Below are 19,759 nucleotides of genomic sequence, written 5' to 3' on the forward strand. Positions count from 1 at the left end.
AAATTGTCTTTCTGATTTTTATACAGTGTATACGAAATTATTTAATCCTGGCGATCCTAATCAGGATGATAATATAAACTCGTAAAATTATTGTATTGTCACAAACAACAAAGTTTGAACTAATTCTGTATGTGAGTCGAAATCAAGTCTAAAGGAGTCAGTTATATGCAAATATACAAGCAAATAAAAATATAGGTGAAGTAAATAGTGTTAAAAATAGGATAGGCTTTGGTGGAATGAGGTTTTTAACTACCATAATGACTCAGTAATAATTATGTTCTCTCTTCTGTTCTTAATATATCTCATAAAAATAATTTCATTAATATTTTACACGTTAATATGTAATATGAAATGCCTGAGTATTTATTTAATCTAGAAATCAACTATTCATAACATATAACAGGCTTTGTTTGCTTAGAAAATTGTATAGTTATATGGTAATAGAATACGGCATGCAAGATACTTGAGGCGAGGCGAATCAAATGAAGTGGCACAGAGCAGGAAACGTACATGAGTGGCTTTGTTCCGGTACGCCCGCTAATTACGTTTTGTTAGCTACTCTCTGCTGCTCTGTGGTACATGTCTATTAAATAAAAATCTGTAGATGCGAGCAGCATTCCCGACACTGGGGTTGCGTACAAATATGAAATAAGTTTAGCTTTTAAGCTGCTATATAATTTGGCCACCCATCCAATTTATGCCCGTGCTAACGGTTGCTTTATCAGGATTTTTTAAATATTTGTTGTTATCACAGAAATGGAGATATATCATCTTTTAAAACGTCTAACTGTCACGGATTTTACAGTTCATAAGGTGACTGACGGACGGACAGACAGACAGATAGACAGAGAGACAGACAGCGAAGTCTTAGTAATAGGGTTATACCCCTTGGATACGGGTTTTACCCTTTGTATACGGAATCCATAAAGCGTTCCTTATATGAATTTTGGATGAAATATTCGCAAAGATGTTTTACTCGATTACCGAGTTGCTTTATCATAAAATTTTCTTTTGTAATAAACAGCTTAAATAATGAACATTCTTTTGATTAGCTTTGTCGTTATTTTTATTGAAAAATGAGTCGAAAACTCAATAATAATTACGAAACCGATTTTAGTGAACTGCTATTAAAGAAAGGCAGTTTTAATAAAAAATTTCTTCATATTTTTTGTTTAATCTTTATTGTTCTTATATACATTTTTGAGGCTTAAAAACAGCGAGCAAGACTCAAGACGGCGTGTTTGTTGAGAGATCAAGTGCAATGCGAGGTACCCGTGTCATGTACCTGTATTGTTTCTGAGAATGTTACTACCATATTTTATATTTACTGGCAAAAAATGCGTTTTTTCTTCAAGATTACGTAAGATGTTGATATGAGAATATATAACTATTCATAAGACTTTTATAATTAAATAATTCAAGTAGAACCTTAGGAATTGCGATTCTTTTATAAGTGAAATCATGGGCGTCTATTACTAATATCATAAATGCGAAAGTTTGTAAGGATGTGTGTGTGTGTGTGTGTGTGTTTGTTGCTCGTTCACGCAATAACTACTGAACCGATTGCAATCAAATTTGGTATATAGATAGCTGGATAACTGGAATAACATATAGGGAACTTTTAATCCCGATATTCCTACGGGGTACGGACTTACGCGGGTGAAACCGCGGGGCGCAGCTAGACATATTATATAACAGTACTATCCAAAGATTTAGTTAAAAAGGACTTAAGTTACAAATTATTTTGTATATTATCGAATAGTTTAAATAATAATTGTGTTTAATCGTAAGAAATCGCCGTTTATGCATGAAATGTCGAATTGATATTGCTCTGAGCATACGAATAATTGAAATTAGTCATGGACAGAGATACAACCTTCACTCGTTCGTACAATGCTGTGGATAACAATATAATGATTCGGTTGACTTACTGGTGATCCTAAAAGTGATAAATAGTTATGGACACGTACGAAAATCATTTATTTATTGCTAAATCTATTATTATTAAACTATCGGTCCGTCCCGGCTTCACTCGTGGTACATATATAACCTATACTCCGGGGTCACTCAAGAATCAGAGATTACATATTCAGTGGAGTTTAAAACCTACTTCACTTTTGTTATGTCGGGTGTTAATAGGTACTGCACCACTATTTGTGTAAGATGAGTTGATCAGGAGAATGTTTAATTAATTTAATTTTTCATCAGTCTTCTTTATATTATACTAGCTGCGCCGCGCGGTTTCACCCGCGTAAGTCCGTATCCCGTAGGAATATCGGGATAAAAAGTTGCCTATATGTTATTCCAGTTGTCCAGCTGTCTACGTACCAAATTTCATTGCAATCGGGTCAGTAGTTTTTGCGTGAAAGAGCAACAAACACAAACACATCCTTACAAACTTTCGCATTTATAATGTTAGTAGGATAGGATTTTTTTTTTTGTATCCACATCGTATTCTTAATAAATGGATATATTTGTAACTTTCATCTTACTTTTGTTTTTTTTTCTTTCTACAAGACGCAACTAACGTTCATTTAAATGCCTCAAAGTTGTTTTTCGGGAACTCCTATTAAGAACTGGAACAAAATCCATTCAAACTCATCTCACAAAGCCGGGCAGACCGCGATGAGCGTGTCCCGAATACAGATGTGTGTCGAAATGCCGTTAGAACACCCTGACTTATCATGAAAGTGAAACTTTTGTACGATTCATAATCAGAGACAAAACTGCATGATTCGAATTATTGTTAAAGAAATCACGAAGTGCATCCGATCCTACTAATCCTACTTCCTATCCTACTTCCTACTAATATTATAAATGCGAAAGTTTGTAAGGATGTGTATGTGTTTGTTGCTCTTTCACGCAAAATCTATTGAACCGGTTGCAATGAAATTTGGTACGTAGACAGCTGGACAGCTGGAATAACATATAGGCAACTTTTAATCCCGATATTCCTACAGGATACGGACTTATGCGGGTGAAACCGCGGGGCGCAGCTAGTAAGAAATAAAGAAAAATCTGATCTGAAATTAAGATTCTGTGGAAAGTACTTCTAAATATCGAAACAATTGACCCTAAAAACTATAAACGTGTATTACATTTTATCTGTAAAGTTATAAACTGAATAGTATTAGAATTTACGGCAGTTGCCAATGTTGTGACAACTATGTAATGTTTGTAAATGTAAAATGCTATACAATAGGCAATATGTAACAATTTTCTGTCTGAATTTAATTCCTGAGATTCAAACAACCAAACACTGAAGCTTTATAATTTTTTAATTATAATACTTTATTGCACAAACTTAGACAGAAACAACAAGAGAAACGATAAGCAGAACAAAAAAGGCATCGTTTGTACAAGAGGCTTTATATTTTTATAATATTATAATAGTCCTACTTATATAACGTGAAAGTTTGTAAGTATGGATTGACAGATAAACAGCGTGGAAACATTTTATCGTATCTGTATTAAATTTCGTACAGAGAGATTATAGTCTGGATTAGCACATCGGCTACTTCTTACCCGGGTTTTTTTCAGCTAGTTTAAAACCAAGTATCACCATAAACAGTGATAAAACCACGATCACAAGACCCCGACCTTGTCATATACGAAGGCAAATTATTGGGTTGCGTGACGATCAAGCCAAATTACATGAGAGTCACTTATATGCAATTTGCGATCACAATTGTTCGTGAAGATGTTAAAATCATTCTGCGGAACGTCTTTATATGTTTATAATAAACATAATTGAAATAAGATACGCTTAGTACGGTAGCACCTAATCCTATCTGCACTAATATTGTAAGGAAGCTTTTGTATTCTTGTATGTTTGTAAGGCAAAAATTGCTGGATCGATTTCAAAAAATCTTTCATAAATATAATGCTGCAAGTTCACTGGGTGACATATTATGTACCACGGTGCGAATCTCAGCAACTTACTGGTCCAAATTCACAAATATTTTTTACTACTAGACAAATTTCAGAAATGTTTATATATGTACCAGAGGCGTGGTACATACATAATAAGTGCGGACCGCTTGTAATGTCTGATGTATAACGCAGTGATTGTTTTAATAGATTTTTTAAATTCTTTTAAATGTTCAAATACCTATCTCTATCAAATACAAGTTAAGTTTGATAACTTAACTTGTATTTGATACAAGAGTACGCTGAAATATATTCATATTTGTTGCAATAACATTAAAGAGCATAATCATTCCAGGGTCTACGTGTGACGACGATCATCGGTTCGCTCGGAACATGCGCGGGCGCATGGCTGAAGGTGTTTTCCGTGCCCCAGGATATGTTCTGGCTAGGTTTCGCTGGACAGACTGTTGTTGCGATCTCTCAGGTATTTTTTGTCCTTATTCAGCCTGTGAAATACAATATGACCTTAATTGTAATTCATATTTTGGAGATTTACTCCAATAAGATGATGATAGCCCGTAAGATGTCCAATTTAATTCCTTTCAGGCCACAAAAACTACAATTTTAAAGAGAAACGATTTGACGACGATGTTGCATTTTTCTCTTAAAACCGTGTATCTGATATTGATATATAGATAGATGGAGATATGGCCTTCCTTTAAATCTGTATCCGAACCCTCGCATATTTTACAATGATTATTTTATAAACAGGTTTTCATCCTGAACGTGCCCCCCCGGCTGGCTGCTGTATGGTTTGGGGCTGATCAAGTGTCCTCCGCGTGCAGTATTGGAGTTTTTGGTAATCAGGTAAGCGGATATTTCAAGGATAATAAATACACGCGTTAGGCGTTTGACATTAGAATAGCGTTTAATAATATTTTTGGTTTGTTAGATTTGCTCCGCTTTGTGATCCAATTTAAAACATTAGTAGATTTCCGTCGGCGGCTTCGTCCGCGTGATTAAGATATTTCCCATGGGACTGAGAGGTTTCACTGCGCTAAAAACAGTTTTTGTCACTGTCTAGCCTCCTGATCTTTTAAAATATAATAATTATGTCAAACAAAAAGCTTAATCACTTTAAACTTGTTAGATCTGAAACCACGTGGAAGGCACCAGCTTTTGAATGAAGGAATCATAAAAATCGGTTCACTCAGTTAAAGGCTATGAGGTAACAAACATAATAATATACAGTCGAACTGATATCCTCCTCCTATTTTTGAATCCTATTGAGAAACATATCATATAATCAATCGCTCCATTGTGACATGAAAGAAAATTATACTAAGAAATAGAGCTAACTTTATAATATAAGTAATATCCTAAGGATTATTTAACGTGGTCATCACTACCTAGTATATAACAAAGTCGCTTTCTTGGTCCCTATGTTCCTATGTATCTTTAAATCTTTAAAACAACGCAACGCATTTTGATGGGTTTTTTTGAAGTGAAACTTCTTTAGAATCGTTGTGATTTAAAACCTGATGCAAGGGAAAAATCGACAGGTAAGAGACACAAATACAAAAATGTTTAGAATGAAGCCGGCAAAGAATGAGACAGAAATATACATGCTACTTTAGATTTATTTATCTCATTCTTTTGTCGATTTACTGAAATTTCACTTCTATCGTGTGTGAATCGCACACACAGTTTTTTTGTTTAGTAGAGTGATTCAAGAGGAAGGTTTATATGTATAATGAAATCTATTTAACTGCTCCGAATTTAACGCGTGCAAAGCCGCGGTAAAAATCAATTATAAAGATATAACCACACTATATTTGGTCGAGGTTGGTAAAGTGTGGGCGGCAACGATAAGAAGCTCAAGAAAATCAGTTCTAATAAGCACCAATAAAGTTGGGGTCCCGTGATAAATTGCCCCACTTTATGATCAATTTCCTACCTCATCTTAGCTGCGATGTATCGATAATGTATTAACAGATCCTGCACTCCACAAGATGTCTGTCACTTTGAAATCTTTATAGTCCTACTAATATTATAAATGCGAAAGTTTGTAAGGATGTGTGTGTGTGTTTGTTGCTCTTTCACGCAAAAACTACTTAACCGATTGCAATTAAATTTAATACGTAGATAGCTGGACAGCTGGAATACACATAGGAAAGCACATGGGCAACATTTTATCCCATTATTCGTACGGGATACAGACTTACGCGGGTGAAACCGCGGGGCGCAGCTAGTACAAGTACATATGTTACCTGTGTCGTAGGTGACAATCGTTGTAAAATCATTAAAACTGTTTACTTTAATAAAGATAAAGTTAGTTTTTTTCCTTAACATTATAAGTATAGATAATTGTTATAATTTTAAAATTTCGAGTCACGTCATTGTTTCCAGTCATTAATTGGCAATGCATCTGAAATTTACGTCAGTCGTCTTTGAATGGTTTAAATGTCTCCCTAATTACTTTAACCTACTTAATATATTCGCTGAGTTGAAGTTATTGCGCAATTATTAAAGTTAATCACATTTAATATTATAAATGTGAAAGTTTGTTTGTTTGGACGTTTGTCCGTCAATCACGCTGAAACTACTGAACGGATTTCGACGGAATTACGGTATACGGACAGGGTATGAGCTGAGTTGGGTGATAGGATACTTTTAATCTCGATTAAATACTCCCTTAGAATAAACCAGGAATCTTGTTATCCGTACGGAGCCGGGACGAGCGTCTAGTCTTATATAATTTCGATAATCTTTCATTATTCTACGAAGTGTCTTCTTCAAATGATATATTTGATATATTAAGGAAGTAAACAATTTTCGTTTGAGAAGGAACCCGTGTACTTAAGATCGCAATATACTTCCTATTCTATTATAACTTTTACCTGCTTTGTCATAGGTCTTATTTTAGACTGACGATTGCATTGATTCCATTAAGAGATTTCACATTAGGTATTATTTGAGTCGTGTGGAATTTTCTGATTGCAACACTCGGAAGTGGTTATTCAATTCGATACGAGGGGGCCGTGGTTCTAAGCGCTGTTTCACACTCCTATATTTGATTGGCGGGAATTAGCCCGCCATTTTTATGTTGCGTGTTGTGATTGTTATATGGTAAGCTAGCTGCGTCCCGCGGTTTCACCCGCGTTAGTCTGTATCCCGTAGGAATACAGACTAACGCGGGTGAAACTGCGGGGCTCTGCTAGTGAAACATTAATTCAATGGTTACAATACTGCCACGGTTCGGCGAAATGACGCGGTATCGAATATCACCTGGTGATCAATTAATTTTCTATTCACTAACAATTTTTAATATTAAAACCGTACAAATAAATAACCCTTCTGTATATTCTTGAGATGAAAATATATTTTGCAATCATCTCTCGTATGTTATAATTTACAAATGTGGATCTATTCTAACGATCAAGTCTGATTGTTTTTTTTTTATATTTCTTTTCTCTCTGAGGTAAATTATTGTATGATTTTTTGTTTCTGGAGATTATTGGAAGGATAGATGGAGAAGGCTACTTCATAAGTTCATACCACGTCAAGCATCTCATTCACGAGGGAATTTCGCTGAGGCAATGCAAAATAATAAAAATCTTTTGTGCTATCCCAAACTCCATTTGAAGGTAATGTCTAAATCGTTAGGTGCAGCAAATTGCATGCTTTCAGATCCATAAAACAAACCACCTCGTAAAAATAAAATCTATTAAGATTTGGTGGTAATTTCTGTACTATAAACACTTAAATATAGGTATACAATAGAATAATAATAATAAAAAAACTACAAATTACGCTTTTAAAGAAAACAAAATTATCTCACTTGTTCTTACACATAGTGTACGTAAGTAATTATTTAATTCTGGCGATCCTAATCAGGATAATAAGATAAACACATGTAATTATTGTAGTTTCACCGATCCTTAATTAGTGCATAAAGTTTGAATCCGATCTGTCTGTTTAAAGTGAATCAAAATCGAATGAAGTCGGTACGTACAAACGTAGAAATATATACGCGAAGCTAATAAAAACGTGACATAATGCGTAGTACCGTGATGAAAATAGCTCATAAGTTATTTATTGGTTGCCTTATTATTAAAAACTCTTTAAAAAATCTAAGTACTAATAGTTTTGCGTAGCATCATTTCTATTTACAGAATTGTACACAACAAATATCGAATATTCGAAATTTCAATAAGTTAATGTCAAATAAACATTATTTGTGCTATGATAATGATAGCTATGTCCGCAAGCGTCTAATTGTTATAGCTTATCCTAGTGCTAATCCTAATTAACACTGGTAATTGTATTCTAAGCCTTTAATCGTCACATAATTCAAAATGAGAGAGATTCTCTCAAACATTAAACGTTTCCATTAGTTGGACTATTGAACTATTCCAAATGAATTATTCACAACCACTTTCCACGTTTCAGCGTTTTTATCCTTTTGTCTTTAGTGCGGGGAATATGTGAAATTGGAATTTATTATTCCGAGATCTTTTATCGGTTTGTTGAAAAGCCATTTTGCCGTTCCTGTGACAGAGCGTTTAATTGTTCATGGAAGGAAGTGGGTTTTGATTGAATAGTATTTCTTATGTATTAATAGGAGATAAGCAAATGTTACTTATACGCAGATTTTGATATAACCATCTGATATCACTGTTATCATCAACTATTATTCATTAGGATTTCAAAGTAATCTCCGATGTGTAATGGTTGTGGGAAATGTATTAGAATTTTGTCCCAAAGTAGTAGGTAGGTAGTTGTAATTCTGCTTTTTGGTATATACGTGGATAATGTCTATATATATATTGGATAATGTCATTTGTGAATTAACTAGCAGCGCCCCGCGGTTTCACTCGCGTAAGTCCATATCCCGTAGGAATATCGGGATAAAAAGTTGCCTATATGTTATTACAGTTGTTCAGCTGTCTACGCACCAAATTTCATGGCAATCGGTTCTGTAGCTTTTGCGTGATTTATCCGAATTAAAGAAAAAATAAATAAAGAAAAATTATGTGCTTGAATACATGGAAATAAATAGTTACCTTATAAATCTTCGAATCCCCATTACTGTACCTTCATAAAATCAACATCCACACATCATTCCATTCCGTAGATAGCTCGAGTGCTAAACAAATCAGAGATGGATCAAATGACACAGAACATAGCTCAGTCATCAATAACGCTAAAGCTATAATACATTTTCCAGCGTCGATGTATCTTCAGAAAACTGGCTTTTATTGGATGGCGTATAATTTATGGAAATATTGTTGTCTAGTGAAGTATAATACAATAGCAATGTTAGGTGTATCGTTAAACTAAATCATTGCTTTAGTAATTCTTTACATTAATTGCGACTGTTAAGAGTCGCATTAAACATGATATAGTGATCGAAATCTACCATACATTTAAAACTTCTCATCTATGTATAGGTAAATAAATTCCTCAGTAACAGTGTGAGTTGCTATGTTCCTCGGTTTGACTGATTTTTGTGAATCTTTATATGTAGGAATATTCAGGTGTGAGAGTTGTTAACTATTTTTATACCCCTACGTGACAAGTAACCGGTAGAAGAACTTTAGCCGAGTCATCTACTTGACTATAAATAAACTATGTCTCTGCTTTGATGTTGGGTGTTTTTCGTTGTTCTATCGAAACCCAACAAAATAAATTCCTATGTATTGAACTAGAAATTTCTATGTATGATTTTTATTCATAGCAAAATTTACATCATGAAAGTTGCTAATCAATTTAAGATCTTGAATAAAATACATGGTCATGTAGTTTATAAAGGACTTGATGCAAAGCGGTATCCTTAAATATTAAGGGAGATGAGAATGAACATAAGAAACGCTAATTAAAGTTTTTTGCATTTACAGCTACATAATGAAAAGCTTTCCATAACTTCGAACTAACGAATGATATTTCTTACTAGCTTATTTATTTGCCCTTTTCGTAATAATAAATTAAGTTTAATAGTTCTGAATGTCTCCATGTTATAGTTCGTTGACAAGTCTGGTCTGGCAAAGTTGCCCACCTACATATGTATATCACATATTATGTCTCTAATAAACCCATCGATGTTTTTTTTATGTCACAGCAAACAACTGTGCTGGTGGGTCTCATGATAGTATGCTACCATCACCACAGAAACTTAACGATGCCAGCTTTTTAATAACGGAGGGGTTATATTGAAGGAGGTGTAGTACCTTCCCCGGTGCGAGCCCAATTTGTAGTTTAGCAGTCTCCCACACAATCCTAATGTTGACAAATAGACATTTTCTTTCAGCTGGGAGTCGCGCTTGGCTTTCTACTACCCCCGATGATAGTCCGCGCACAAGGCACCACGGAGGAAATATCAGAAGACTTCAAGTTTATGTTTTATCTCGTCGCCGGCATCACCAGTGTTCTCTTTGTACTAATCGTGCTCTGTAAGTTTTATGTTTAGTACATTACCCAAATATTTGAAGTACAATGTAGAGTTTTATGTTTAGAAAATAATATGGAGATTACTCAAAATAAAGTTTATGCAAGTTTCCTGAAGTTTAAAGAAAAATTTAGAATCTTTTCTGTTTTTATGAAGTGGAGAAACGAAAACGCCTACTTTTTTCTACCTGTAATATGACGATTCTTTGATGCGATTACATAGTTGAAAGAAATACGTTAATAGATTTTTTGCATAGGTGAACTTCATTCCATCCGAACTTCCAGAACTAAATGCTTTAGAATATGCTAATATACACTCCAGCATAAATTATTGATGAGTGTTCTTGACAGTAAATTGTCCGATGATTATGGGCTTAATCAGCATTTCATTAAATCACAATGAAGAGGGACTCAACTAATCTCTACTTAAGCCCAAATTTCATTGCTATATATGGATTGAATTAATTGTCCGATTAAAATAAATTCCATTAGGGTTTGTTTTTTTTATTTGAGATACTTTGGACCCTCTATTATGAATGATTTAAAATGAGATAATTCGTGTTTCGAATTTATACTCATACCTAAATAATTGGATTCCCTAGAATTTGATTGATATTATAATTGGAATTAATAACCCGATTATTATCAGTATATTGAAATGTTCAAATATTATGAAATTAAACATTGGCCTGGGGTAGTGACGAGAAAATGTTAAAAAAAATCATTCATTTAAACTGTAATATGACCATAAATACTCGTAAATTATTTTTCTAGTCTGCGGTTCGCTGTCTCTGATTCCGCTAGTATTATACCACCAATTACTTCCATTTCAGTCTTCAAAGCAGCCCCAGCAAGTCCTCCCTCAGCTGCAGCCGACCTTGGTGCCGCTCTCGACTCAAACTTCCTGCAGTCTCTGAAGAAATTGATGACCAATCGCAATTACATCCTTCTACTGATCTCGTATGGGCTGAACGTCGGCGTATTTTATGCTATATCTACACTACTTAATGAACTAGTGCTGAGATACTATCCTGTACGTATACTATCTATTTAGTAGAAATGTTATTTGACTCGTTGTTTGAATTCAAAATTTCCCTGTGGTTTATCTTTTAAATCGGAACTCTGCCAATGTCAATGTAGGGTAGGAGGAGATAATATGATTCAAATTTCTTGTCCTTGATTATATGGTTACTAAAAATATGATTTTTACGACATATTAAATAATAGGTTTCCGCCAAAAATAAGTTAATACAAGCATTTCAGCGATTTCGTCGTGTTCGTGAGATTGTCTCTATTTTATTAAACCTTTCTAGACCGACGAGAGCACGTAGGAAAGCTTAAGGAGAAGAAGTCCTTATTTCTTTTATTATCTAACTTATAATGAATCCTGTTTAATCCCTTATGACTTCTAGTTCAAAATATTCTTACGACACTATGAAATAAAATGATTTAGAAATTAAAAACTTTTTGACGAGCGTGGTCACGGGGAGACATCTGAGTCTTTCACCACGCTCGCTGTTAAGTGTTCGAAACGTCGGGTTACTAATATAATGAATAAATCGCGTTTAAAATCCGTTAAAAAGTTTTTAATTTCTAAATGTATAATACTAGCGTAAAATCAAACACAAGTAAATACTAAATGAAATGATTGCAGGGTGCAAACGCAGACGCAGGTCGCATTGGTCTTGTGATAGTCGTCGCTGGTATGATCGGTTCCGTAGTCTGTGGTCTCATACTGGACAAGACCCACCGCTTCAAGGAGACCACGCTGGCTGTATACGCCGCTACTGTGGTTGGCATGATCGTGTTTACCTTCACGCTGGACTGTGGATATATATCTGTGGTTTACTTCAGCAGTATCCTTCTTGGGTGAGCACTGATTATTTCTCACTTCAAAAAGTTCATCTGGCTATCTATATAAAAAATTTATAATCCTACTAATATTATAAATACGAAAGTTTGTGAGGATGGATGTATGTATGTTTGTTACTCTGTCACGCAAAAACTAAACCGATTGCAATCAAACTTGGTACGTAGATTGCTGGACAAATGGAATAACATATAGGCAACTTTTTATCCCGATATTCCTACGGGATACAGACTTGCGCGGGTGAAACTATATGTGCCCAGCTGCCCGTCCCGGCTCCGTCCGTTTAAATCCGGTGTAAATATAAAATATAGCCGATGTCGCTATAGACGATTTTTTTCACTTTATTATGATTATATATGTTGCTGGATATTTGGTGAAGTTTTAACGACTTGAATAGAAATTAATTATAAATACATGAAATATTTAACATTTTATCATATTTAAATACCCATTTTCAAAATTTGAATGGCTATAAGTATAAGAGATTTTGTTTCATCTGGTTTAAGATAAATAAAAAGCAACGTTGGATTTCAGTTTCTTCATGGCGGGCTATCTCCCAGTGGGCTTCGAGTTTGCTTCTGAAGTGACTTACCCGGAGCCTGAAGGAACTACATCTGGAATTCTGAATGCTTGTGTCCAGGTACTTAGATTCTTATATATCTGAACAAAAACGCAAGAAAAATAACATGTTATGCAGTCACAGATAACATAATACTATACTAAGAATGAACGCCTAGAAAGTCGCTGCTCTGTGTAACTAAGACATGGCGGCTTGGCGGGATATTCGCAATTTGTTTTTTTTTTGTTTTATACCTATTCAGCTTTATGATTTTCAACCAGCTTACGTTAATATTTTTATATAATAAATTTACATTAATAATTGTATAATAAACTGGATCAATCAATGTTTTAAACGGATGTTTAAAAAGAATAAGTGCTAAAACATTGGATATGAAATCTCATCAAGTTTAATATATGTATTTATAAAATCAAAACCCAAGCAGGTCCTCCCTACTTCAATGATTTTCATTAATTTCAAAATATTAATTATGTATTCCAGGTGTTCGGCATAGTCTTAACCCTTCTGTTCGAATGGATGCTCAGCGAGGTAGGTGACCGTTGGGCCAACTTAACCCTCTGCGCGATTCTAGCATTCGGCACCGCCATCACGGCGGCCATACGATCCGATTTGCGCCGACAAGCCGCGCAGAATAAAGGTTAAAATGCCGCGAAAACTAGGATGGGCGGGTTTTTTTTCCACAGAGTATTAATAAGTTCAAAACGTAAATAGTATTATGTGTTAATCGGAATCCATTTTAAAAGACAAAGAATCAAATATATTTTTAATATTATTGACCGTTTATAAATGAGATTTGACAAATTTTATTAACTTTAACACCCTAACAGCTTGGCTTTGCTTAGCTAGTATAAGCTCAAATATTTATGTTTTCAATTATGACGCTGTAGGGCTATACGTCAATATTGCACGGGAAAATATAATATCCATTGAGTAAATAGAAAAAAAAATTATCTTTAGATTTTTAGCGACGTGGATATTTATACTCGAATTTCATAGGATAGAGTATACATCTAGTTGATATTGTATTGACCATAATATATAACAATGACAATAAATATGTGTCTCTATGTACAATTATATATCTAAAGTTTTATGTAGATTAAAGTTTTTGAATAAATAACGAAGTTTTCGATTAACCATTGAGAAATTGTATATTTCTGAAATAGTTGGTGTTTTCGATGTTTAATGTTAAATGTGATACGTTTAAAATATAACGTAGATTGTTAAATGACGACAATACAATATTTTAGGAATAATACAGTTTTAAGGAACTTCAAGCATATTTGTTGAAATTAACTTTTTGCGATATTTATTTTGATCGAATAATATTTTATCGTATATTTGATGAACTATATCTCTAATAGTACCTATTATGTTTAAGTAGAATACGATTCAACTAAGACTAGGAACGTCAGAATGCCATATTATGACGTCATAATTGTAATACCTACCTAATTGAAACTTGAAAATAATAATAAAAACCATGTCTTTAAAATTGTTTTTAGTGTCAGATAAAATAAAACAAACCTTTATCGTTAAATGCTAAAGGATTTCTAAGTAAATATATTTAATTTCAAAGTGACATTTAAAAATGTCAATGACGTTCCTGTTCTTAGTTGAATCATAAAATAAGCGCATAACGTGTCTTTTACAATTTTTAATTACAAATATTACATTAAAAGTAATACAAATTAAAGTTCAAACAAATGAATACTTTTTCATATACAATATTCATTAATGGACGATGGGCCTAATAAATATTGCCACAAGTCACAATATCAAAGAAGCTACTGGTTTGTAATAACGGAAACTATCACGTGAACTTAATATTTGCTTACAAGCTTTCTTCTCATATCAGCAAATTCAGTTTGAATTAAAAATGTGCAGAACAATACGTAAATTAATAAAAAATAAATAAATAAATAAATATGTATCAATAATCGGGGAATCATATTTCTGAGCTAATGGTTGGGAAATATGAAGGCTTCATTTACACTTTGCTCGACTCTTCCAGCCTTTCATGTCATTACATTTTTAATAAACTAAGACTAAATTTCCACGTGATTTCGCGATTGTACCAATATACTCGTATTATCAATTTCAAATAACAGTTATCATTGCAATCAGTGTTTTTCTATATTAATTGTTCTATATTGATAATATAACTAATCCGATACGTAAACCTTTGAGTGGTTGACATGAACTTCAGTGGCTAATCAGAACCTCGGTTGATATTAGTAAACAATCTTAACATGTTAATAAACTATTATTAACCTTCCCTTGACAAAAAAGCAATAAAATGCAAAATCGTCCGATTTAAAGGCTGGATTGCTCTTTTGAGGCTAAAGAGTCAAAAAGTAGGCTGCGTTGCCAGAAAAGGGCTAAATTCTATAGAGGGGTTAGAAGAGGGCTAAGGTAGCAACACTAATTAGAATGCTGTTTGACCACGTTATGACAATTTATGAATGGCGCGAAATATAAATTTTCGTCACAGATGACTAATATTTGACTTGAATACAATATTTGAATTACGTATACAATGAATAAAAAGGCCTATTTATTGCACAAAGCATATTAAAAATAACTATTTTGTACAGATGATGGCAAACCTACGGTCTACATGATAATTCAAATATGACAAACTCTCAATTCTCAGTGACAGGTTCGGTTTCAAGTAATTTTAATAGATGCATTTAAAAATTAGGCTCTTTATCATAATTTAAATGAGCGCTTTTTCTGAACGCTAAGATATAGTTGCTGATGATTTTAATATTACATAATTTTCAATACGTAATATAATAATGATCGATGTTTGATTATAATAATCCAAAATAAAATTATAAATAATCATTATGATAATTCCAAAAAAATTAATTAATATTATTATTAAAAAAAATAAGTCAATAGGCATGGAATTGTTTATTAAATTATTTAAACCTTATAAATTAAGAAAGAAAGAAAGAAACATTTATTATTTATGAAGAAATATTTATTTACGGTACTATGATATTTTTTCAATTCAAAATGTAGTTTTTTTTTTGTAAATTTATCTATATACCACTAATATTATGTATTGTAGATTTTTTGCTTTGTAATATATTAAAATCTTGATACAGATAAATGCATATTATGCAACAATCATTCCAAAACTCATTAAAGGCTTGTGACTCATTTTTACATTTATTTATTATTTACTTTAGTTCCTAAGTACATATATTAGACTCAATTTATTTATTTATTTTATGTAATAAAATAAATAAGTAAGTAAATTGTGTGTAACACAATGTGATGTGATCCAGTATTACATTTAAATAGTTTTAATTTTTTTCCCATGTAGATTAAGGTGAATGTTTTTCTTAATTACAAATGTAGTTTGCGAGCGATCGATTAAATAATAATAAGCTGGAAAACCATTATATCATTGGAATTTGTCTCATTGCTTCAATAAAAAAAAAAACATGGTTTTTTGTATGTTTCAATCCACTCTATACCAATCTACAAGAACCTCAAATACTGGGTTGTTATAATTTTACGTACCAGGTTGAATATTAAATTATATTAATTATGTCATAGTAATTATTGAAGCGATTTTTTTGTTTTAATTTTAAGAGATAGCTGTTTGTAGCATCCGATACATTTTAAAATTTACAATAAATAAAATTTGTTGGCATGTAATTCGTTTTGTTTTATTACCCCTTATACTTTTTGACTTATTTCAAAACTAAGCCAACTTAGCATTGGATTTAGATATTTATTGGAATAATTCCCTTATAATAATTTTCGCTACACGTACCTTACATTGGAAATAATAACAGTACAAAATATTATATTTAAGATTAAGGAAAATTAAGATGTTATTTTTGTAGAAAAAAAAGGTATTTATTATCTCATACAGTACTAATGTAAAATTAGTGCTATCGAATGGTATTATATTATCTGTGGTATTTATAAAACAAATATGACACTGACGTTGAGAGAAAGAATAACATCAGTTGCTATGGCGGCAGATTTAGATTTTTGTAAACGAAAACTGAACATTTAAAATTATTTATAGTTCATGGCACTTCATTAGAACAATCACTATGAATTGTTAGAAAATAATGCATTAAAAATAAATTTCGGAAACAATGTAGTTCAATAAGATTAATGTCTCTCTATTTTAAATGTGTAAAAATTTCGTGTTGTATTATAATTTATTTGCCGTAGTTATAAATTATTTTGATTGTGAATCTAAAGAAATTAGATTGATAACAAATACAATGAATGATGGTAAAGAGCAAAGCGCACTTGATATGTGCAAGAACCACACATCCCGATCGGAAAAAGGTAAGCTTCTGAGCTAAAAAAATATCATTCTCAGACATAAAATGTTCCTTAGTCAAATTTATACCAACGTATCGCATGTATAAAACACGTGATACGTTGGTTTATTACAACAAATTTATAAACATGAGATTTTATTACAGATTTTTATAGGATCTGCCCTTCAAAACTAAGTAAGCGTGAATTAGAAGATTTATATTTCGCTCTTGTGGATAATAATGTAGATCTAAAGAAAACAGTGAATGGTCAACGAGAACAGCTAAAGATTTTGTCAACGAAGTTGCAAAGGTTAACAGCTCAGAGGCCTCTGGTTCGGGATTCAAAAGAGTGCTGTTGTAACTGTAAAGCTGCTGTGAATGAGCAGAAAGACACGTAGGTCTATTAATTTCTTATAATTTATAACAAAAACAATTTAGTAATGAAAGTTATAAGTACTCTGATAATACCTGCTATTGTGAAAGCATTTTCTACCACATCTTGAATAATTATAATGAGTTTTGTTATTTATTTAACATATCCTACTTCAGCAAGTGTACAGCCCTTTATTATCTTGTAGTATAGCAGATATGAAGAAGACAAATGAACGCTTAAGTGATAGGATTCGCTTGCTCAACATGAGGCTATGTTCAACAAAACAGTTCCTTAAGAAAGGCCCAACAGGAGCAAGATGCCCGAAATGCAATATGTCTTCCACTTCGGTTAAGTGAGTTATTTTGGATAAAAGATTCATTGTGTACAATTTAATTGACAAGTTAAATAATTGATGTCTTTAAATTGATAAGAAATAGTTCTTTTATGGTTGTAGAAACCATAAAAAGCTATTTCTTATCAATTTACAAAAGTATCACTCATGTTAATTGGCTCATGGAGAATGGTTGAATAGGCTTCTTCATTTTTGGAATCATTGGTTTAAAAATAATACATAAATAGAATTCTGTTTCAAAGCAAATTCTTTACTGCTTAAATACAATGATAAATAAAATCTGTTCTTTGAGTTAAAGAAGTTTAATATCTAATATAAATATTCTTATACAAATTGCTGTTGTGACTTTATATTAAATAGTGGTTGCCATTTCATATGGAATACATAAATATTTGATTTAATAAAAAACAAACATAAGCGAAGGACATTATTTTACCTTCAATTTCATTAGAATGGAAATAAGATAGGAATCACTTTTCATATTGTAAGCGAAATCGTATTTTATTTTTGTTTGTTTTTTTTTCAGGAATGCATCCACTAGCGCGCTTAATCTGAAAGCAAATGATGATAATGTCAGATCTTCCACAGCTTCCTGCCAATATGATAACAAGTAGAGATTTTTATGTCGTTTTTCCTCAAAGTATTATAAAGTATTATATTAGTATGTTATGACTTAGGTGTTATTTGCAACCACCTTTCAACAAAAGCATGAGGTTGTAAATTTTACTGAATATTTTTTCTTTCAAATTGCAATCATAACAAAATGTACCTAATTTAATCTGCAATGTGTCCAAAAGCACAGCCCACAGTTATATTTATTATTTGTTTTAATATACATTTTGATTTTTACCAACTAGCTAGATAGCAGTGAAATAATATATATTTTTTTAACACTTTCAGTGATTTCGCCCAACCGTCTTCCCCAACCCACGAAATCCCATCAACTACAGAACAGTAAGTTCATTAAGTAAATACTGGTTTAGATTCCACACATATGACCATTAGAGGTATAAATACTCAGAAATTGAACTTTCTCTTAGAAGAGAAAACATTTTTTACTACCTAATGCATTTGTGATAGAAAAACTAAGTTTCTTTAGAATAATAAGTATTTTATAAATTTTATGTTGTAATTAATGTGAAACTATAAATTATGAATATGGCAATTTATATAAATAACAGATGTGAATGTTAATTTCAGATCAGATCAGACAGAAGGTCGCTGTGATCAGAATAAATGTCGAACTCTCATGGGAGAGATGAAACAAAAGATAGCTGATCTCCAGCAGGTTAGTGTTTGGGTGGTGAAGTCTCGTTTCCCCTAGTGGGGTATGGGGCAGATGATTTACATCTGTTTCACTGATCGATTTTCTTTATGAACAAGTAGGTGATCAGCCTTCTGTGTCCTGCCAGACCGAGACTTTTTTTTTTACGTCCCCACCGGGAATCGAACCCAGGACCCCTCGGTTCTAAGCTCACGCGCTAACCACTATACCAAGGAGGCGGTCAAGGTTAGTGTTTAGATATTGCTATAGTCATTTCTAGATTTCCCTACTATCCGTAGAAACGTGGAGGTAGCGGCGTGAAATAGTAGCATGCTACTGTGTTTTTACCGTGAGCGGGGGAGCCGGAGGTCTGTATCCTTTTCCTCACCCTTCCCAATCCTTTCTTTGTTCTTTATCCCGACCCCTAGCGGACAACTGAGTAAATACTAAATGAATTAAATAAACCCAGTAGCATGCTTCTTTTTGACGCCGGTCTTCTGTGGGGGTATGGTACTTCCCCGGTGCGAGTTGGCACAATTCGTGCCGAAGCGTGCCCGTCTCCCAAAACTAACACATTATGTATTAATAATGTGCACGCTAATTATTCATAATACTAGCAGTCTTCTCATAGACCGGGAGATGGTGACACAAATTACTAGGTCATTTGTACCAGTATGGCGGTTCTTCAGTGGTCTAATTACG

General features: G+C 33.0%; 2 protein-coding genes across 4 annotated transcripts in view; both read left to right on the top strand.

Moving 5' to 3' along the window:
- The window catches only part of LOC119829613 (feline leukemia virus subgroup C receptor-related protein 2), a 50,755-nt gene extending 35,131 nt beyond the window's left edge, over window positions 1-15,624 (top strand). For all 3 annotated transcript variants that reach the window (XM_038352214.1, XM_038352215.1, XM_038352216.1), the window contains 7 exons: window positions 4,226-4,354; window positions 4,642-4,737; window positions 10,181-10,322; window positions 11,151-11,350; window positions 11,972-12,186; window positions 12,722-12,827; window positions 13,248-15,624. In XM_038352214.1, the coding sequence (XP_038208142.1) occupies window positions 4,226-4,354; window positions 4,642-4,737; window positions 10,181-10,322; window positions 11,151-11,350; window positions 11,972-12,186; window positions 12,722-12,827; window positions 13,248-13,409 (1,050 nt within the window). In that variant the 3' untranslated portion in view covers window positions 13,410-15,624. The remainder of the gene's footprint in view (window positions 1-4,225; window positions 4,355-4,641; window positions 4,738-10,180; window positions 10,323-11,150; window positions 11,351-11,971; window positions 12,187-12,721; window positions 12,828-13,247) is intronic.
- Window positions 15,625-17,026: 1,402 nt separating this feature from the next.
- LOC119829401 overlaps window positions 17,027-19,759 on the top strand; it is a 12,201-nt gene continuing 9,468 nt past the window's right edge. The window contains exons 1-6 of the mRNA XM_038351881.1: window positions 17,027-17,093; window positions 17,234-17,462; window positions 17,647-17,793; window positions 18,320-18,403; window positions 18,694-18,747; window positions 18,994-19,081. Of these exons, the coding sequence (XP_038207809.1) occupies window positions 17,027-17,093; window positions 17,234-17,462; window positions 17,647-17,793; window positions 18,320-18,403; window positions 18,694-18,747; window positions 18,994-19,081 (669 nt within the window). The remainder of the gene's footprint in view (window positions 17,094-17,233; window positions 17,463-17,646; window positions 17,794-18,319; window positions 18,404-18,693; window positions 18,748-18,993; window positions 19,082-19,759) is intronic.

This window comes from Zerene cesonia, chromosome 10 (genome assembly GCF_012273895.1).
Source record: "Zerene cesonia ecotype Mississippi chromosome 10, Zerene_cesonia_1.1, whole genome shotgun sequence".
NCBI lineage: Eukaryota > Metazoa > Arthropoda > Insecta > Lepidoptera > Pieridae > Zerene > Zerene cesonia.